This window comes from Thermobia domestica, chromosome 1, assembly GCF_964235325.1.
Source record: "Thermobia domestica chromosome 1, izTheDome1.hap1.1, whole genome shotgun sequence".
In the NCBI taxonomy this organism is placed as follows: domain Eukaryota; kingdom Metazoa; phylum Arthropoda; class Insecta; order Zygentoma; family Lepismatidae; genus Thermobia; species Thermobia domestica.
Window position 1 is genome coordinate 162,244,331 of NC_137454.1, and position 23,047 is coordinate 162,267,377.

The 23,047-nt window shown below is 35.8% G+C and overlaps 1 protein-coding gene across 2 annotated transcripts in view; it reads right to left on the reverse strand.

Annotated features, from left to right (window-relative positions):
* Window positions 1-1,018: 1,018 nt before the first annotated feature.
* Window positions 1,019-23,047, reverse strand: part of LOC145690456 (NFX1-type zinc finger-containing protein 1-like) — a 157,774-nt gene continuing 135,745 nt past the window's right edge. For both annotated transcript variants that reach the window (XM_081765364.1, XM_081765362.1), the window contains 4 exons: window positions 18,944-19,130; window positions 13,353-13,579; window positions 4,983-5,350; window positions 1,019-2,180 (listed from right to left, as the gene is read on the reverse strand). In XM_081765364.1, the coding sequence (XP_081621490.1) occupies window positions 1,435-2,180; window positions 4,983-5,350; window positions 13,353-13,579; window positions 18,944-19,130 (1,528 nt within the window). In that variant the 3' untranslated portion in view covers window positions 1,019-1,434. The remainder of the gene's footprint in view (window positions 2,181-4,982; window positions 5,351-13,352; window positions 13,580-18,943; window positions 19,131-23,047) is intronic.

Here is a 23,047-nt window from a genome sequence, read left to right on the forward strand (position 1 = left end):
TCTTAACAATATAATTTTCAAGTTTCCACAATATTTTATATATTATGAAAAATTTTACATGTCTGTTTACCTCATATCGCATTTCTAATAACACTTTGCTTTCAAACTGGCATTTGCTGGAAGTGCTCAAACTTGTTGAAACGATAATAACATACTTAAAATTCGTACTTGGTTTTCAATTGTATTATGTCTGACGATCCCCATTTCTGCATCGGATTTCTTTCGGGCAAAACAACGAAAGAAATATTGAAATGTTTTTCTCATTATTATACTTCTATGTAAAACATTAGTCTGAATGGCAGGCCTTATAAGAACTCAAATACATTCGAACTGCAAGACTGAGGCAGTAATACAAATCATTATATCACCCAGATCCAGTGGCATACATTTTCCGACATAAATTCAAATGCAGCACTAAACATAAAAAACCTAATCACTTCATCTCTCAAAGAAGCAAAGCGAACTTAAATTACTTGAATTTTCACGCTATAGGAGTGACACATTGTTTATGTTTTATAAGAAGCACAAACATTTTCTTGGAAGAGGAAAAACGTTCTAGATTTTTTTTTTTTAATCCAACAATGCTAAAATTTCCTTTCTAACACTGGCATCCGTACAAGTATATACACAACATGGTAAGATCATTTTAAAATTTCCACAGTATTCTCCATGTGGAACAGTGCTCCACAGTATTCTAGAAGTTGCATTTTTACATCCTTGTATTTCTCATTTTAATTTCTTTGATTTCAAATTATGAAAATTACAATTTACTTTCAATATATTTCTACTTAATTCAGTTTCTCAATCTGAAAATTACCTGCTCCAGAGCTTCTGAGTATACAGTCTGAGTTCTCGAAAGAGATGAACATTAATGAGAACCCAACTATACCTTAGGAGCGGCAGTAGTATCAAGAAAGCTCCGAAAGATGGAAAATCTCATCTAGGAAAACTGGTTCTCTGTGATAACATTAGAATTCAACGCTTTAGCTCGTATGTGGTGTACATAACCTTCTTAAGGAAAGGATTCTACTGTTTTCTTTAAAGGAATATTGTGTTAAATCGTTAAAAAAAACGACTGCCGAGTTTTCTTCGTGGAACAGAAGTGAAAAAGATAACTTTCTCATCAAAACATATAAACAGACTATTTTGCAGCCAAAGTCTGTTTACAATAGTATTATTCATTTCTTCCTTTACGCCTATATATATTATTGGTCTAATACATGTACCATATTCTAAATTCTCGTTATTTAGCAAAAATACATCTTGATCCTGAACAATCTAAATATTTAAAGAAACACTGTTATAAAGTTCTTGACACAATTTCCAGATTAAATATCAAGAATTAATATGAAAATATTACAGTATATATTGCCTCTTTATACCAGTTTAGATTCTCTCCAGCCTCAGTGTACTAAGAAATGAATCGCACCATATTTAGGTAGGCCACGCTGGACGAGCACTACCATCCATTTCAGGAGCGAAACGATTGGTATTCAATAGCCTGTGACGTCCGCCTCCGATTTCAGCCCCACATTCGTTACAGCGACTAGTTACCATCGCACCGCCGCAATCACCAATGACGTAAGGATGACCATTGGGACATTTGAACCAATGACCTGTTCCTTCTGTCCTTGCCATTGCTCGAACAATAAGTCGCTTTTCTTCCTCGCTGATGCCAGAAGCTTCAGCTTTCTTCGCAAGATCCTTTAACTTATTCGTTACTAAATCATCATTGTTCGGCCATCTTTCAATGCTGAAAACAAGTCTTTTGCATTCCTGATACATGTCTTTTACTTCTTGGTTAGACCCATAATTCATCCGAAAATTTTGGTGGCTTCGAATTTGATATAGCCAAGATATGACTCTCAAGCGAGATAATTCTAAATCGAAGACCTCTAACTCCTGATTGCTCAAGTGCTGTTTACGCCTATTCATGTTCTCCAATATTTTATCTGCACAACCTTTCAACTTTAATAACTTCTCGGGAGAAATCTTTGGAACTGCCTTTCGGACCAAATCAAAGGTCTCCTGCAGAATATTATATCTGTGAGCAAGATTTAGAATACTCATATGGTCATGCAAAGGTTTTCTTCTACCAAAACCAAAGAGAGAGGAGTACAAGTACTCGGCCGTTTCCTGCATCACTTTCGTTCCTGCCGCTACCTGCGTAACTTCGGCTGCTGCAAAATGTCAAACAAAATTTACAGTTGAACAAGAACTATGTAGAAGGGATAGAATAATAAAAAAAAGTAGCAATATTATTTTTAAACAAGAAATACAGTCGTGTGTTAAGAAAAGTAATATATAAAATAATTTACATATCATGGAACAAGGACTGAAAAAGATAAACTCGAACTAGTCTATTCAAAATTTGGAATGAGGCTGAGAGGGATGTTCATAACTCGAAACACAAACATTTTTGAAAGGACATAGAGACAGACGTTAGTAATTTGAGGCGAGACAAGCTAAGTACGCAGTCTTTATCGTGTTTCAAATTCTGTCTTGCAAACATTGAAATTCATTTCGTTGCTAAGTTATATATAAAATTGTAAAACAGTTGACCGAGAATGGTAGCAGTCATAGGCGTGCGCGTATACCATTTATGGAAGGATAGGGCAGAGGGGCAGCATCTCAAATCACACAGCATTTCGAAAATCGTTTTAACACCACACAATTCTGAACTTATTTTATTTTCTTTCCAGTCATTTTAATTGTTCTACGATGCATGTTGGGCATAATGAACCAAGAATAAATTCTGTAACACACAATAAGATATGAAGTTTTTAACATAATAGAATATTTTTCCACACAGTTAAGGAAACTATTTTACTTAATAGTCTTATGCCACTAGTCTAATAGTTTATGGCAGTAGAGAGAAACATGTGCCCAGGTACTTGGAAAAATGTTTACTATCAATATTAAAGAGCAAATACACCTATAACCAAACATAATGATTTTCTTTTGGAAGTGAGAGTAAAATCTTGAACCTGGAACTAAGCAGGAACAGAAGTTTCAGATAGGGAAGGTACAAAAGCACGAAAGGGGGAAAACTATCAGATTAAACAAGAGAATGAGTCAGAACTTAATATTTGTGAAAACACCAGTACTCTGTATTAACATATAAGGAAATTTATACTAAAAATGATATTAATTTCTTTTTACTATTTAATAAATATAAAAACTATTACGGTGTTACACTGTACAGAGTAATGTGCCTTTTTCTGTACGTTGGTATATAATATTAATATCTATAGCAAAAATCAGATTTTGAGATGGGAATCCTATTGTTTTAAACGCTATAAAGTAAGTTTAGGTATATATGAAAGTATCTGCAGTTATAGCATTAAACCAATAACCAGAGAGCTAGAGGATCTTAGCCTCCTATTTCGCTTAGCTACCGATAGCTTTACACGCTAATTTAAAATCCTTTAGTCTATACTAGTGGCAAATGGTGCCCCGCCAGTTATAAGCAACAGAATAACATTTCGCATTACGTTTTTTTCTTTCCTACCTGAATCTTATTTCGTAGTTAAGAATTTTTTGTTTTGCCCACTGTCAGTAGAAAATAAAACAGGGAAAAATGATGAAACTTTTGGCTTCAGATAAAGCAGTAAAATCAGCTGTACTATTATAACATTGGAAAAAGCTCTATTTTTACTTCCGGGCGATGATAGGAGACAAGCAAATGTCGTGATAGTGAAAAAAAAAAAAAAATCGAATCTGAGACTTCAACGAATTTAAACGTTTCACAGCCCCTACAAACCGAAAAAGGTTATTTTTACATGTTTGTCCGTATGTTCGTCCTGATATATGCTCGCCTAGAGGCCACACCGTTCAACTTATCGAAACCAAATTTTAAACTTAAGGTTTTTATAATTCTACCAAGAAGGTTATGGGAACGTTTGGTTGAAAAGTTATTTCCAGACTAAATGAAAACTGGATCATTATTATTATATGAGAATATAATGTTACCACACCTTGATGGTTTTCCATATATATATCTTGTGTCAACCGTGCTTGTCGATTCACATTATGCTTGAAAAATTTTAAAAACTACAGTTTCGAAATTAAGTTAGCTTTATGGGCTTTTCCTTCAGACTACTGATTTTGTTCCAGATTTGTTTAAAAGTTTGGTTAGTTTAAGTACGAAACATATAGAACAGGAGCCCACATCCCGAGGTGATTAAAAATTAAAATATAAGGACATAAAAATTATTTGAATTCCAATATTTTATGATACATATTCCTAGTTATTGAATCACTACGTACGAGAATTTGAAAAAAAAGGTGAATAATAGAAAATACTACTCCACTAAGTCCCTTTGTAGAAATATATAAGAAATGTAAAACACGAACTCCCCATTTTGCCCACATTTAAGATACTGATATAAACTGCGTGTAAGTTATGTGGATCGGGAATAGGAAATACAATTAAATATTTTAGTTCAATGTCCCACGACAATGTCAGTTCAATGTTCAGTTCAATTATTTTCTTTAGGATAGCGGAGACCAATGATAAAGGCAAGAAAATGATGGAAAAAATAAGTGGAATAAGAATGTGGGAGGAAACAGAAGTACCGTGAAAACGCACGGATACGATGTTGCCCATCACAAACTTAACTTGGTCGGGGATAGAACCAGGGACCCTACGCATCAGAGGTAAGTGTTCTACCACTGAGTCACTATACTTCTGAATTGGGAATAGGCCAAACGGAAGACACTGACAGTTGTCTGATGCTGCATTCGGAAAGATGATTTTGTACCTTAAAAAATTACCTTTCTTCAATTAAATTGAATACAACTGTATATGCTACTGAACATAATAACAGCGGAAGTATTCCTTTCAAATCTATTTTCTTTTATTACTATTTTGAACCATTTAACATGCTATCAAAGCTCAAGCTCAAGCAAGATTTTCCTATTAACATTCTATACGTTTAATGTAATACAAATAATTATGAAATTACTATAACGATACTCACATAGGTTATTAGTCGTACGATGAACTGCCAATAACCTTAAGCGCTCCACTAATCTTGAGTGATTATCAGGTGTTTCGTTTTGTACTGGTACAGGTTTTAATATTTTATTCCTAAGTGCCGGCACCCCAAGTCTTAGCGATTGTTCAGTCTTCTCAATTTTCTTAATTTCTCCAAAGATCTTTTTCTTTACAGCACATACATCGCGAAACATTTCCTTGATTAGGTTTCCATAGCGGAAATTCCTTCTAATGGGTGTTTGGCATCTTGGACATACTTTCTGTGTTATTTCTCCTTCTCCTGATGTTTTTAGCCAATTTTCGAGCCCCTCCGCTTCAATGGTATGTCGGCAATCCTCTAAGTACACAAACCTTTAAAGAAACATTAACATAATATATGTAAGAGAAATATTCTATAAATCATTGGATGACAAATGTCAGAATCAAAGGACATGAAGATAACATATACACATTTCACCAGTTTGAGTTTACCTAACACAATTTCAGTTTATCTAAAATATTAAAAAGAAGAAACATTTAATGGAATGTAGATATTTCAACATCTCTAATAGAAAATATGCAATAGCAGTTAAATATTTAAATTGACAATCTAAATAAAAACTGGATTCACTTTATTGATACCTTTAGCCAAAAAAATCTAATCTCAAAGTCGAATGATTCCATTTGTAAAGCTCGATAAAAAGTACTTCGAAAAACACAGCAATATCACAACGTAGTTTAGAAGAATGGAATAAAAATGTGAATATACAATGCACAAAGCTCATATTTGCGTTTTCTTTAACATTTTTTATTTTATCATTACTCATGTTACACATCATTGCATCGTGTTAAATCCTACATACGACTCTGTGGAAAAACAGACTAACGTTTTACATGTTACTAGTGGCGCATCTAGCGTTAATAGCGCTTAAAGCAAGAGGGGAATTTGCGGCTCTATCCTCCTCCCCTATCCCTCACACCAGCATTCATAATAATTTCATCATTTTAATTCCTTTTTTGAATTTTTTTTTCTACTTCCTTGTTAAATACGATTGTAACCTGAGTTTGGACAAAACGACATTTTATTGTTCAAAATATTTTATTCAGTTTACCGCAATCATTTACAAGAGATTCAAAAATTTAAAGACTGAAGAAACTTTGAGGTTACGCTATTACTTTTTTTTTTATTTAAAGTCCTGCAAACTTGTCTAATTTACTCTAATTTTTAAAACTACTTTTTTCTCAACATATAATAGAACAAGATCACACTCCCGTGGAGGCTTGTAAGTATGAAGGAATTAGTTTTAATTTCTGACTGATCTTTCATAATTAACTAGTAATGGAAACAGCAATGGTTTATTATTGGTAGCGTTCCGCGGATAGGGACTCTTATATCCATGGCCACGATGAAATTGAGAAGATCTTCACATGTTGAAATTTCTGCAGTACAAGTTGAGAGCAACATTCTGAAGTCCAAAATTCCTTCATGTAACTACTATGCATCAACATTACTGCTGTAGGTTTTGCTCAGGCTTTGCAATTGCTTTTTAAGTCGTAAATATCAGCACTGTAACATAGTGTATTGACGTCCAGAAGGAACCTGAACTTTGAATGAGCATCTTGCAAAGAAGTGAATCTATTATCAATTTTCATTAAGAACATGAACAAGATAATTCTTGGTTACCTTTTTGAGTTCTTGCTTAGCGGTTAGTCCCTCTCATCTCTCGAAATCTCAGTGGATACAATGTTCCTTCTTCTTTGACGTCTGTTAATGTAAATATTTAATTTTTGGCGGACGTTATATCCTTTATCGTGGCTCCTACAAGCAAGATTTTATTTAGGCGTAAAAATGATTTTTGAGATTTTTTAAGCCTAGGGCTACCACGGAAGTTCATCTTAAGAGTTCCGGAGCCACTTTAGGATTTTGGTGCTACGTTTGAAATCAGTTGGCTGAGGTGTTCTCGTTTCAAAATCCCCACCCAAGTGGAAAAAAAAAAAAACCTAAATAAACAAGCTTTCGTATACTTTACCACATAACTTCTTGTCTCGTTGCTTTCACTTTTAGCTTTCGTATACTTTATCACATAACTTCTTGTCTCGTTGCTTTCACTTTTATCATCTATTATGATCTGAATAATTGAAAGAACATCTGCAATATCCTTAGTGATGAACTTTGCGATTTCTACCCTCGCACTCCATTTAGTTTCTGGGTCCGATTTTAGAGCCACAGGAACAGCAATTTCCAGATTTTGTAAGAGCTGTGTTGTACGAGCGAAGAGAGTATATAGGGTAACTGTCCCAATAATTGACAGTATAAGAGCAGTGTTTGACAAATTGCAAGTTTCTTCACCCTTTAAATGAGCCTGACTTACTGATCTCTCGTAGAGGTACGAAGGCATCCTTCCTTCATTTATATAGACCATCATAAAAATAATAGACTAATAATTATTATTTTTTACAGTATGTATACGAAAAGTTGATCATTGTACCAGAAATTGACACCAAGATTTGTAAGATTCACCAGTAATTGACACATTGTGACCCAGTAATTGACATCTCCTAATATCTTATTCTAATGAACCATATAATTTTCTACCAACATATCAAGCTGATTTATAACAGTTTCCACCTGGATAAACATGTTTATTTCTTTCGTTAATATAGCTATTATAGTACTATTTTTGCGTACAACGGAAGTTAGTACTAAAATTATACAAATATTCATAGCATAGCTCTAATCTTGTTTCCAGTTGACATATGACAAGAAAATTAAGTACTAATAATTATATAATTGAAACGTGAAATATTTTCTAATACTATCAGTGAAATATTATCTTATTTGAAATGTCCTAATGTAACAGCATCGCATAGCACAATAACGAAAATGGCCTAGTGATGCCGGAAGACATTTATGATAGTTTCATCTGTCGGTATGAGGTTTCGATCTTGTACATAACGACATTATCCACAATGAAGGAACTATTGCCAATTTGTGTAATCGGTCCGTAAAATATGAATTTTATCTCCACATTATCAATATCTGTCACTTTTGGCTACACAAATGTGTTTTCCGTTATCTAAGAAATTTGACATGAACCCTGTCCTTATCATTAGTAATAATGCGACCAATATAAAACCGTTCATTATAATAAACAACTAGTATTTCCCTTTTTCAATATTACACGTTCATAATTCATGTGATGTGGTTGGAATGTGACTGTCCATTAACAGACTCTCGTCAGAAGATGCTTGAAACTGAATGTTTGATTCTTCAGACAACGTACTGTTGTTCACTTTTAAATTTACTGACTGCTTTCTTTCTCTTTTGAAATTTTTGTGGTTTGTGCGTTTGTAGTTTGAAGTTTGTTTTTTCTTCTGCTCCCGGAATAATTTCCTTCCTTCTATAACTCTGATTTGGAAGTTTTTGTTCCTATTTCTTTTGATAATAACTATTCCAAACGTCGGATGTCACAACCGACAGTATTGCTCGGTTCACTTCTGCTTTTGCACTATAAGTCATCTTTCAGATCAGAACAACGTCTGATTCCACAGAGCGATTCCACGGAAGAGTTGATATTTTCATCACCTGACTGAATCTAAAGGAACGAAGTTGATGGCACGAATAGTATTTCTAACATTTGTGTCACACCTGTTTTTTCGTTTTCCTCTGAGTTATTACCAATACATAAGGAAGACTGTACCCTCTTGCTTGTAGGTGTGCTCACTTTGCAGCTGCGTTCCATCCAAATGATCACTAACTAGCTAAAGATTCACTCTAAGTTGACATAGACCTATTATATGTGATTTCACTTTGCTCCATAGATGTGATTCCACTTGTAAAGAAACAAAGTAAAAAATTTCTTTAGTTTCATGAAAGATTTCACAGTATGCATAAACATATGAATTTCTTCGTTTTTTTTTTTTTTAAACCAATCCGCTACTGTAGGCTGCTCTGCCCGTGGTAACATGCCAAGTAGGAATACTGTAGATTAAGGGAAAACACTTGCTTAATAGTCACACTTAACGCTCAAAAAGACAAAGAAAAGTAAGGAAAAGGCCTAGACTCACTTAATCCCGTACCAAGAAGGTATTTGCCACTTCAAGATTTTTTCTTTCTTCGAAAAAGCAAGGTCGGTTCTCTGTTAATCGCAAGTTGTGCCTTGGTAAATAGTTTGTACAATTCTTTTACAGCAGTCTAGTAGTTGACACCCCTTGATCGAGTAATTGATATCCCCTGTCAACTACTGGGATTTTATAAAAAATAATGTTTTTAACTTTACCAGTCAACTTAAGTTCACTGTAATACACGACATACAAATTTCTGCTGGTATTTATTGAGCTTAGGCAAATCACCAGTATTGACAGGGGTGTCAATTACTGGTCATTGTAGCTGACCTGTGACCAATAATTGACACCCTCCTCAAAACTTGGTGTAACTTTCGGAAAGCTATATTTATTGGTTTAGTCTGATCTATTAGTCCTTCAATTACATCAAAAGATCATTAGCTCGTCAGATTTTATTATGATCCATTTGATATGCGCCGGATATGAAAACAACTTACCTTAAGCGTAACAGTTACTAGAAGGCTGAAAAAATAATTGACTTCTCACTGTCCATCGATTTTCTGTTTTCTTTGGAGAACTACTACTTAGAGACAAATATCAACAATGGTGTGGGATTAACAACACCGCAAAGGAAGAAAAGGTGGCAGCATTTGCTTCTACCTAGTCCCGCAGTCTTGTTGCGTCGGAAAAAAGACGACAGTGTCAATTACTGGTACACTGTCAATTATTGGGACAGTTACCCTAGAGGACTTCGATGCTTCCAAGAAACGTTACAATCAATTCGTCATGTTTTCTTGCATGTATACCCACCAAGTTGAGTGAGTGAGTGTCACAGTTTCGACATTGTTCGGATTTTTTATTTAATTCACTGATTAACACCTTAACAGTGACAGATAATCTCTTACCTTCATTTCATCAACCTCTACTTCTTTCGCAGTTAATACAACCCAGCTTTCCGCATCTTTTTTCATTTCTAAAAAGCGAAGGAAAGACTCACTAACAAGTACTATTGTTTTCTCAAAATCAATTTCCTTCTATTTTACTACTTTTGACATCTGTGCTAGGTGTATCTGATGAGAAGTAGAGTCACTCATTCACCCAAAGTATTCAGCTTAGTTCCAGTAATCTCAGCCGAAGAGTGAATATCATTAGGTGCATGAACTCGTTCTGAATACTAGAGTTTATTCCTGATTGAAACATGTGTTCTTTCAAAATGGAATCAATAACAGAAGGCCGTTTCAATATGGCTTATATTACCGACGTTGTAGTTATCGCACTGTGTATTTTTCTTTGAAACAAACTTTTCTTCAATGTGTAACTGTTTGTAGGCCTGAAAGACTTTGCATCCTTGAGGCTCCACCGTGTTTAACATTCCAGCCGAAATCATTTCTCGTAATAATATGGTGAATTTCTTCTGGAAGGTGTATGAAAACTAACTGTCGTATGCAGCTCAAAATTTTTCCAGATGTTACCCGACCTCAATACTTTTTTACTTTTGAAGTAGTATTGTATAACTATCATTTTTGATAAAGAACATTGCAGCGTTGAAAAGAACATATACACACAGATGCAGGTGACAGCTTTTACTTTCCTGGTCTGGGAGGAGCAAGTACAAGTTCTTGATCGAATTCCCAAGGGAAGTACAAGCAGAGGACAAGAAATTGTACATCTAATAAAGTGAAGAATATATATAGCTTCGAAGTTATGGTGGTGAAGCTATAACAAGAGTAGAGGAATTGTTTTGGGAAAAGGAAGGGTTTGGAAAGGGATGACTCGTTGCTATCAGAAATCAAACATTGTTATCTACCAACAACTGTGTTTACAACAAGTCTTGTCAAACAGTGCATTTTTTGTATTTAGTTCATTTTTCAATCATTTCTGATCCTTAATATGAAGAGACATATGCCCAAAATTGTGTAACTTGAGTCATCTCTAAAGAAATCCATACTTTTTCGCACCGGTGTATATAAAGCGGTATCCTCATATCGCCACTGATGCGAAGGAACTTGACTGTGTATCTCGAGGTAATGCAATTTCGAGGAGTTTGGTGTGCAAAGAGTGAAAGTTTTAGGCCTTAAGTCTGGGAAGAATTACACATATTGATTTTTACGTGGTAAACAAAGGAAGGCACGTAACAGAGGGAATACAACACTCAAAGCATTATCATCAACAACGGCCAGGCCGATCTGAATCATCTGAAGTAAAAATATAGGCAACTGGTCTCGGAAGGTTTATATGTAAGCAATTACCGCGGAACACTTGTTCAAAATACACCATAATATACTGGTAGTTTCAGCTATTGATTATTTCATTCCTCGTCTCCCAACCATTTACATGCATTTTTAAAACCTTTGAAAGCCAGTGAATTTGAATAAAAATGTAAGTGTGAAATCATATGGTCAAGAGATTAAGAAACTTATAAATTTCTTTCAACCATACGATATTTTAGTGGGAAGAATTTCTCCAAATCTTGAGTAAGGGGGGGAATTTCCCTGTCTCTCTGATTCGGCACTCTGGATCTCGTGTTCCATTCCCAGTGGAATCAGATTTTTCTGTATTCAGACAGTATCAAGAAGCAAGTGGGAAACTATTTAAATAAAATGAAGCAGACTCTTGTTTAGAAAGCCAGGAATAATATCAGGGAGGTGATATGTTAACACCCAATTAAATGTCCCCAATCTGACCAACCACAGCCTTCAAGACTACAGCGCCAGGGAGTTTAAGTTAATATTATGAGTTTTCCTTGTATTGTTTGGCTTACAGAATGTTTGTCATTCAACTTCATGTTTTATTTGTAGCTGGAACACTATACTTCGCGTACTTTATGAGAACAAACTTTACGATATCAAACATATTCAGATTAAAAACTAAAAAATACAATCCATTACAATTGTAGGTCAATTGCACACAGGTGCGGATTAAGCACGGAGCCAATGGAGCCCAGACTCCGGGGCCCCCAAGAATCCCTCTCTTTAATACTAAAATATACTAATCAACTTATTATAGGCTTTTCCAGACCCACGCTAAATTTTTCCCCGCTCACTACGCTCGCGGTATCGCTAAAGTCGGTCTTCTTCCACCAGCGTCTTCACGATACTCATTTTGTGAGGTTGACTATTTGGCTTGTATTTGGCATTTGTGTGTTATACTGCAGTATATGACGTTATATGTTAATAATGAATGTAATTAAACTAAATATTGTAAACTTGGAGCACATTAAAATATTACAGCATAGTTATCTGTGTGTCAATAAGCCTATGAGGCTGTGAGAGGCAGCAAAGAAAATTTATGCGCTGGAATTATTCGTTACATAGGGCCCCTTGAAATAGTTAGCTCCAGGGCCCCAAAAGCCTTAATCCGCCCCTGACTGCACAAAATAATATGCAAAATCAGTGCAGACATAAATTATGAAATTCATTGAAAAAAATTATTCCTTTTAATAGTATTGCTCTCGTGGCAAGAAACAATATCTGATCTCGTCTCGTAAATTTTTGTGTAAGTCTCGTCTCGTTCCGATTCTCGAAGAATTCTCTCACATCTCGTTTTGATTCTTGGAAAGCTTTACTCGTCTCGATTTTTCTCGTCTTGTTTTGTAAATTTGTGTACAAAATTTTTGCCTTGATTTCTTTTTAATTTCATCTACAAGTTGTCAAAACAGTTCCGCGACACAAGATATCCTCAAACGATGTGATATACCAAATTTACACAATATTTATTATGGAAGTATGTTGTATAATGAGTGATCTTTGGTCATGGCTAGTTTTCATTCTCGATATCTAATATTCATTTTAAATATCATATCAAGTTATAAGACGATTAACAAGGTGGTTGCAATTGTCATAGCGCATTAGCCTTCAAAGGATAGTGGTTTTCTGGTTTCACATAATCGCAATTGTCGCTAGCCGCAATTGTCACATTCAGTAGTATTAGCTCATAATTTCTAGTGCATTCATTTATGTAACTTGTATGTAGCTACAAAAATGATACCTGTTGCGAAAAATGTTATGAGCAAAATCGAAAAAATATAGTTGCAAACTTCTGGTCAGAAGTTACTTTCTATTTCATTCTCTTCTCGATTCCAATCATTGGTGTATTCTTCAGTCCTGTAAATATGGATACATCCGAAGTAGTTTCTCCTTCAATAAAATTAATTCCGGTTTACATTGCCTCTAAGTCTGTTTATTAAGCGTCTCTATTCAGCAACCAATAAACCAGCAGGGAGAACATCTATGAGTTTAGAACGCATATGGAGGTTTCTGGAGTCGAAATTTTGTCTTACTTTTTATACTTGTAAACTGACCACACTTACCTTGCATCCTCATCGCCTTCGTTTCCATAAAGGAAAAATTCTTCAGTAAGCTCAAAGTTATCACAAATTCTACATAGAGGTGGGCACGGTTCACCACAGAATCCAACACATGGATGCCCACATCTAGGCAAAATCTTCTTACATGGTTCGTTACATGGTGGTCGATCACACATCTCGTAGCAACGTTTTGTGCATCGATAATGCTCACAGCTCCATTCACACTTTTCCTTTGAAAGAAATGAATTAAGGGATTTAATATAGAGTTACTAAATGTATAACCTTCCAACATCTATAAATACAATATGCTGAAACATGTGGTATCATATCAAGGAACCACAATTGCAAAAAAGAACTAGTTAAGAATATAATTAATACGTATACATTAAAATATTGATTCGTTCGTTAGAGTTTAATGCACCTTTCAGCGTTGAGTCTATACGTGACGTGGATTTACAGCTTAAAGTCAGATCTGATCCGAATCACTTGAGATTCCACTGGGAATCAAACCAGGGTCTCCTGTGCGAAAGATACAAACAGAATTAGTTTCGATGTTCTCAGACAGTAAGCGATGTTATATACTGTGCAGCTGATTTACAAATATGCAGCTGATCCCTTATTATTTTATTACTGTAACTTTTGAGACAATATTTTGTACGAGCAGGATATTGAACTGTGAACGTATGTGGCTATATGGTTTGCATACGCCGATTTCGGGGATGAATACTGGAGTTCGATTCCAGGATGGAGCTCATTTGATTTGGATTCCACGTTGAAGAGTAGGTTCGCGTCTTACAAGCCTCACTGGTGAAAGAGACATTAAACTCCAATGACACTGTGAAAGGATCCAATTGCCCCCTAGTCCTGTTGTATTGTGAAGGGACCCTGGACGTACCACGAAGGAATCTCGTAAACCAGAATTCTTGTTGTCATTATTTTGGATACCCCAATTGTAAATTCATTTTCCAAAAACTGCTGTAACTAAAGGTAATTTCCTTTGTAGCCACATTTCATACACACGCGAGCGTGTTCGCTCTCCCTACTTGTACAGACCTTTTTTCGAGTAATCATCATGATATCACTTCGTGTATGGTTTGTGCTTTGATTAAGTGAGAATGCGTTTGATAGAGACGATTGAGTGACGGATGACTTAGTGTTCAAGTTCCGGAAGATGTGCAAAAGAATCAGCTTCTAAGTTCATTGTAGCCGATGAACGCCTAAGATCAAATGTGGGAATAGAGAAAACTTAAGTCGGCTCAGCCGACTTGCTGACCGTGGCATTAAGTTGGCGCCTCTAGTAGTTCCCAGTTTGTACCTCGCCATTGGGAGAAGTCATTCAAAGATGGCTATGTTGAGCGTTAGAAAAGTCTGTCCAGCCATAAACCACTGCCGTTCACCTCTGGTGCGTGTGGTCTACGGTTTGATCCCAGTTTCCGCCAAATGGACTTTGTTGTGAACAAACACTGTGTTTGTGGGTTTTCTCGGGGTTCTCCCGTTTCCTTCCACTTTATTCGTTCCACCATTTCTCATCATCATCGTCTCATTTACCTACCCGGCATCTCCGTGGGACGTAAACTGAAAGATTTCATTTCATTTCATAAACCATTGCCCAAGAACGTCGCCTGCTCGGATTCGTCCAAAGAACGAGACCATTCGTGGAGACATTAGTGCAATAATGGTTCTGAGTTCTAGTATCTCATCCTTAATCTAACCTCTTCTTCTTCTTTCCCCTTGTTTGTCTTTTATCCATCTTTGCCTGTTTCCAATCTTTCTGAATTCATATTTCATTTATGTATTCCTAGGCGTTTGATCGAAGTATCAGACTCCTAGGCGAGGTTTCTCAATTTGTATCGCCATCTCTTTGCTGTACATGGCTGTTATAAAGTCCTTGCTATAAAACAAATGTTTATAACTTTTTTTAAATAAATGATATTGCAGTGACATAAATCTTAAAATCTTTATTAAGACTTACAATTTCTATCATTCATAAATACATCGCCGCCATCATCGCCACACCTCCAGCTGAGCTCCGTTAACATCCATACATCCCTGCAACATCCGGCGAAATCCGTGAATGATATTCCGTCTGGTGTCGTCAGAAATGTCATGGATCACTTCACTAATCTTAGCTTTCAGGTAACGCCAGTCCTTTGGTTTTTCCGCATACACCTATGTCTTAACGTGACCCCATAAACAAAAATTACAGGGTGTCAAAATCGGAGGACTTGGGGGGGGGGGGGGTCAAGGAGTGGTGCCTCTGCGTCCAATCCACCTGCCAGGTAGCTCATGCTCAAGGTAGTCCCTGCCGACTTGTGCAAAATGTGGGAGGGGGAACTGTCTTGTTGGTAGTGGATGCGATCCTTTATTCCCAATCTAACCAATTCGGGCACCAGGAAATTTGTAAGAATTTGAAGGCATGTCTCCCCTGACACAGTGTTTTCGTCGAAGAAAAATGGGCCTATGTGGTGGTTCATTGACACGTGCGTTTCATATTCATGAGGGTTTTCAGTTCCCCAAACAAGGCAGTTATGCTCGTTTATTTTCCCTACATGGAAAGTTGCCTCATCTGAGAACATGAGTAACTTCAGAAGTTCCCTCATCATCCAGTCGTTTTAGCATCAGTTCACAGAACTCAAGTCTCGTGACTTGATCTTCTGTCAGTTCGTGCACAAATTTGATCTTGTACGGTTTGGCTTTCAAATATTTACGCATTATCTTACACGTTGTTGACTGAGAGATTCCCAACTCCAATGACCGGCACGGAATCGATTTTCTTGGACTTCTCTCCAGGCTGTCGGCAACACTTCGCACAGTGTTTGGGCTTACTGGCGGCCGAACACTTCTTTGCATATCACAAACACTTCTGGTAGCCAGAAACTGACTGTGCCAACTCTTTATACTCCTGACATCAGGAGTGTACAGTCGTCTGAAGTTTCATTGCAGTAACACACCTGAGTTCAACTCTGCATGTCAACACACACACACTGTGCTTTCTCTTGTACCATCGCAATTTTCATGACCTTTATTGTCACCAGTGTTGCCAACCTCATCACTGTGATAGTGTTGCCAACCAAAAATTTGCAGATCATCGCACAATTTAAGATGTATTTCACTGCAATATCATTACTTTTTAAAACGTTATAAGCATTTGTTTCATAGGAAGGAAAAGGTATAACAGCCCCTACAGGTAAACTACAAAGACTGATAACTTTTGATATGTACAGTACTTCGGAACTATTTAAAAAATAATTAACGCGTATTAGAATTGCTGCAACAGAATATTATATTGACTATTTTCTTTATTACTTTACTATCGTGTTATGAATTTACAAATTCTTTTAAGGAAATGGAAACGCATGTCTCAATAATTGAGGGAGATATTCTTGGTTTCCAATTTCAATAAATGTAGATTCGTGTTTGTTTTATGCCATTTTTCCTTACCTTTGTTCACAAAAGCTAAAATTACAGTATTTCCTATTTTCTGTTTCACTGATTATACTTGTGTTGAAATAATGAGCGTATGGAAACAATAAGGATTATATTGGAAGTGTGTTCTATAGAAGTTCACAATAGTTCTAACAGACGAACATCTCAAATAGAAATGTGACATTAGAACAATGAAACACGTTTTTTTTTTTTAAGTATAAAAACCGAAAAGCTTGTTATGAAAGATCTACGGTGTTACAAATGAGGAGGAATATAGATTACGAAGGAATATACAAGCACAATGGAAACTCAAGATGCATTGGATGGGTACCAACTACACTGAAGAACACAAACATTTGCTAAGTGAACGGGAAAAAAATTAAAGGGAAAAAGAAAGGAAAAAATATGTGCGAACCAAGCAAAGGTATTTTGCTATGCACATATATTAAAATTAGAAGGTTCTATAATTGAATATATAATATTTATTAATATAATTAACCGGGTCAAAGAAATAACTATAACTGTAGGAACTAGAGTAAAGCACATTAAATTTAAACTATGGAAGCAGTATTGTCCACTATACACTGTAGGCACGACGACGACCATACGTTCACATCATAGGGACGCACACACAAAAGCAACTGGTCTAACGGCTCTTTTTCAAAACATACAATTGTCCGCCCAAAAGAACGAAATTCCGAAGGTTGAGAAAAGTGAACCCCGGAGCCCTCTGCAGGAGGGAAAAAATAGTATTTAAGGAAGATTTTCAAGGAAGGGCGATCGGCCCGGACAAAATAAACCCTGCGAGATAGTATGTATTTCCTGTTCCTGTAGCATTTCCAAAAAATTGTTCTAAAGACTGCCTCAAAATTCTATCTACAGTTGGAATAAAGAAATCAGGGTGCTGTCCAAGGTTACTTTGGGTGCTGTCTACATTTATGAGAAATCTGTCAAGACCTGAATGAAGCTTTTACTATATATATATATATATATATATATATATATATATATATATATATATATATATATATATATATATATATATATATATATATATATATATATATATATATATATACACAGAAAAATCACCTTTTTTCAACGTAGAATTAAAATACGCTTTATCTTTAGAGAAAGAAAATTAAAATTAATATGTAACTGCAAGAGCAAACAAAAATAATCAAACTAGCTATAAAGGTAGTTTATTTTTATTTAATTTGTTATACAGACGTCACTTCTCTCAAGAGCTGCCACTAGTTGTACGTTTGAATCCCAATCCCATTCATTCCTCTTACTGCACCAGCACTCGAGTTTACTAGAAGAAAGTAGCACCAGAAGCAATAACACATCCTATTCAAATTCACTTAATACGTCAAACTGGACAGGTGCGACCGGATTCTCTTGCTCTTTATGATCAAATGGCTAATCCGCATGCTTTTATGTTCGTGGTCTCTGGTTCGATTCTCCTTTTCGAATCTTGGCGAGATAAAAAGAGTACAACAGTCCCTAATTCAAAGAACACGAAGCAAACATTAAAAAAAGACAAACGAATGAAAAGTTTAGAAGCTGAAGTTTCTTATTAAATATGTCAATTTGAGAGAGAAAATAATCTTATATGAAGCTTTCGACGATTTTTATGGGTAAGCAAAGAGTAAATTCTAAACTGTGTGTGTAGAGAAGAACTGCATTGTAGTTGTTTCAGTCCTCTATCCAGTAAATATTTCAAAATAAAAAAATAAATAATAATAGTAAAACTAGACTGCAATCAACTAAAATATATCGTCAACAGCCTTCCTGTTCAAAGAACAATTTAGTGTTTTGTGTTACATCATTCAGATAAACAAGTTACTTCACTGAAACCGGTATACATTTGTACAGTACAAAATATTATCAAGGCAAAAGTTTTTTTTTTTTTTTAATTAAATGAATAGCTGAAACAAAGCTTTCAGTGTTGTTTAAATTTAATATTGTTCCAATAAATAATATTTTCAAAAATAATGTATACAGAATATATTAAATATATAATTTTTAATGTATCCACTTGAGAGAACATGATATCAAAAGATTTTCTTTCACATACCTCCTTCAACATTTCAACTAAATATACAATGTAATAAATATAAACTGTACCTATTTACATTTTGTATGATTAAACAAGTCATACTTACTTTACAATGGACACATGGCTGTCCACATTTACGTGGGCAACGTGACCATCTATATGCGTGACTGCATGGAGCAGGCTGTTTACATGTAGGATTTCGGCATGTTAACCTTTTAATTACAAGATGTCTGCATGTATATTCACATTTATCGCCACATGGTGGACACGTGCTGGCACATGGCACTTTGCAGCTATAAAAAAATAAATACATACAACAATCAAATAAACAAATGCACGTAAAAACACAACTTTATACAATCTGTTAATAGAGTTAGTATGACGTGTTCTTTCCCGTGAGATTCGATTCCAGTAACATTAAGCTAGCCTGTAATTGGAAAACACGCTTATTGTGGTTTCTTGAAAGGCGAGTAGAAGAGAAGTTAGTAAATGATGTCTGATATGTCGACACAAGAAAATAAAAGATTTTTTTCTTCATAGAACATTAAAATCACCAAGGTATGAATAGACTTAAAGTGTAACTGTACAATATAAACTGAAGAAATCACGTTAATTTTTTAACCCGATATTTTCGTAGTTGTTCCAAGAGACAAAATATTTCTCCTCCCTGTTTAGAGCATTACTTAAACAATACGAGGTGTAGCTAAAGAATGACGGGATTGTGTCACAAGTACGGTTTATTGTCACGAACTTACAAATTAAAGGTGATCTCCTTCAACATACTCCCCTTTTCTCTATATACGTGCGTTTGCGTACTAAGTTTTCATTGTTGGAAACAGCAGTGGAAATTTTCACAAGTCATTGTCTTCAGCACCGCTGCCATTTGTGGTGATACATAATCCATTCATTGTTGTTCCTTAAGCATGGGAAGAGGGGTCTTTTCTTTCCCACGCTTTCTCTCAGCTTCATCAAAACTTGCTGATAATATTGTTTATTCACTGACTTGATGGTGCCCATTCAATCAGGAGCAGACCATTGATATCAGAAAACACAATACGCATGACTTTCACTTTCGATTTGCTTTTGTGTGCCTTTTTCATTCGCGGTGATGAGGGAGTTTTACAGTGCATGGATTGCCTTTTCGTTTCAGGCTCATACCAATAGATCCACGTCTTGTCACTAGTGATGATTTTCGTTAACAAGTCTGGTTCTGCTTCCAGGCGTTCCATTGTGTCACTGTTCCGGAAGTCCTGCTCCTGCGTAAGGTTTTATGGTAACATTTTAGCGTAAACTTTGCGCATGCTCAAATGGTCATGGAGAAATGCACGGACAGACGCTTTATCGATGCCCACCATGTCTGCTATCATTTGAATGCTGAGCCTACAATCTTTCCGGCAGCCATCTTTGCCACATTTTCCTCTGTTGCTGCTGTGATAGGACGATCCAGTCTTTCATCATCATCATCATCAACGTTCTCGCATCTCTCAATGAATCGTTTGTGCCACTCAAACCCTCGCGTACGTGACATCGTATTATCACCGTACACATCTTGCAATAGTTTCACACTCTTACTCAGTGATTTCTTTAATTTCACAAGGAATTTCAAGTTAATGGGGGCTGCTCAATTCTCACATTCACCATTCTTCCGGCAACACGACTGCACACCTTTCTCTTTGATCGCTGCTCATAGACTAAACCAGACTGACAGTAGCAACTCGTGTATATCATTCTCTTCTCGAAGGTTTAATGTTGCTCTGGGCGCATCGTCTTCACACTGCTCCACGTACACCATGCCAAGTTGCCAGTCCCATTATTTTCTTTTAGCCAGACCTCGTATATCAGGTAGTCTAAAAGTAGCAAGTCTTGCGCATAAGATGGTGATAGTGTTTCAAATCTCAGGGTATATAATCATAATCATAATTTATTGCATCCATTCATCGTCATACAACGAAATTGGACATGTCAGTCATATATATATATCTCGTACAGACTGATCCATAATTCGTGTTATTTTCTACAGCGCTGGGAGAAGATGAAGTTTATACACTATTAATGTAAAATTTGGCACTCTTATTGAGAAATATCTGAATTTTTCGAATTTCTAAAGAAAATAAGAGAAAATTGCTGTTTAGCTCCCTTTTAGGGGTGTAAACACGAAAGTTCATTTCCTTACGGGAGATTCAATGTTAAATTTTAGAAGCAGTTTTCTCCAATAATTATTCGTGAAGATTTTGGAGCAGATGAGTTGTATTTGTTACAAACTGCAAAAACACTCATTCACAAAGCTAGTAAAGCCGTCTCAAACATTATTTTGCTAAGGTCCCCCTTTTGGGGGGCAAGGGGCGTAAAAAGGTGGTGGGTGATATGTTACCATAATCCAAAAATTTATTTTCGGAATGCCAGTAAGCGAGAGATTAATCATAAATGTCACAGAATTAATGCTCCAATGTCCTTACATGTAAGAGTGACTGATAATGGGGCTACAGCCCCCTTTAAAAAATAAAAAAAATCACCATAAATATCCTTAGTAGGGACATACGAGAATAAGGTATTTTTGTTAATTAATGTGAAATTTGACGTCATTGTATCAAATGAGTATGCGTTTTTCAAATCTGGAATGTTATTTTCATAACGCACCGCCTTAGGGGGGCACAGGGGCGAAGCACTCAATGATGGATCTTCATAAAAATTCCAAATTTTGTTCCGGAAATACCAGTGGGCGTCAGATTTTACCACTGTCACAGAATTAATATTCTAATGCTCCTTGCATGTGCCAGTGACTTATATGGGGCTATAGCCCCCTTTCAAAAATAATAAAAATATCACCATAAATATCCTTAGTAGGGGCATACGAGAAGGTATTTTTTTTTAATTAATGTAAAATTAGGCGTCATTGTATCAAAAGAGTATGTGTTTTTCAAATCTGGAATGTTATTTTGATAACGCACCGCCTTAGGGGGCACAGGGGGCGAAACATAAAATGATGGATGTTTTTAAAAATTCCAAATTTTATTCTGGAAGTGTGAATGAGTATTAGATTAATCACAAATGACACAGAATTAATATTCCGATGCTCCTTGCATGTGCGAGTGATTGATGTGGTGCTACAACCACCTTCCACAAATCACCAAAAATCACGATAAATATCCTTAACAGGGACATACCAGAAGAAGTTTTTTTTCCTATTGGTCGATTAATGTGAAATTTGGCGTTATTGTAATAAAAAGTTATGTATTTTCCAAATCTGAAATGTTATTTTGGTAACAGGGGACAAAGGGCAATTTTTGGCATTGGAGGGCACAGGGGCCGAAGTATAAAAATTCCAAATTTTATTTTGGTAGTGCCAATGAGCATGAAATTAATTGCAAGGCGCACAGAAATAATGCTCCAATGCTATTTTCATGTACAATCCGCAGCAAAGAACCTGCAACATGAGCATGTAAGTTTATTGTGAAACTACGACTAACAACACAGGGAATCAACATAACGTCTAAGTGGCATGAATCACGCCAGGAGAAACCTCGGCGTCCTCCCCTGCACACTTATTTTGGAGCAAAAGACTTCGTCGTTTCACAATAAACATATATGCTCATGTTGCAGGTTTTTTGCTGCGGACTGTACCAGTGATTGATATTAGGCTACAATCACCTTTCATAAAACAATAGAAATTCATGATGAATGTCCTTATACGCAAGGACCTACTGGCAGAGGTAAATATTTCTCATTATTAAAATGAAATTTGGCATTATTGTTGAGAAATGTTTATTTAGAAAAAGAGCTAAAGCGACAATATGATAATGGTCATGTGTTGATCTCTTTTAGTGGCGTCAACTCAAAATTTGATTGGCCTAACTGGAGTTTCAATGTAAAATGCGGAAAGCGGTTTGCTCTATATTTATACGAATTTTGCTGTAAATTACCAGTTTTAGGTAGAAAATACGATACCATTCGCCTTCTTCATCCGCTTTCATCTATGATGGTACATGCGTTTCTAGTTTTATTACGCCAAACCTCCAAATTAGAGAAGATAGGCAGTAAGAAAAATTCAAACTTTTCGTTATTTCCCGTGAGCGTCAAAATATTTGGAAATATACCAAAATTAATGAATGCTTAGAAGCTACCTCCATGTGCCGGCGACCACTTCAGTGATTCAATTCCCCCTTCCCGGTCCCAAAATCATTTAAAGAACCACACCACTTTGTTTTATTAT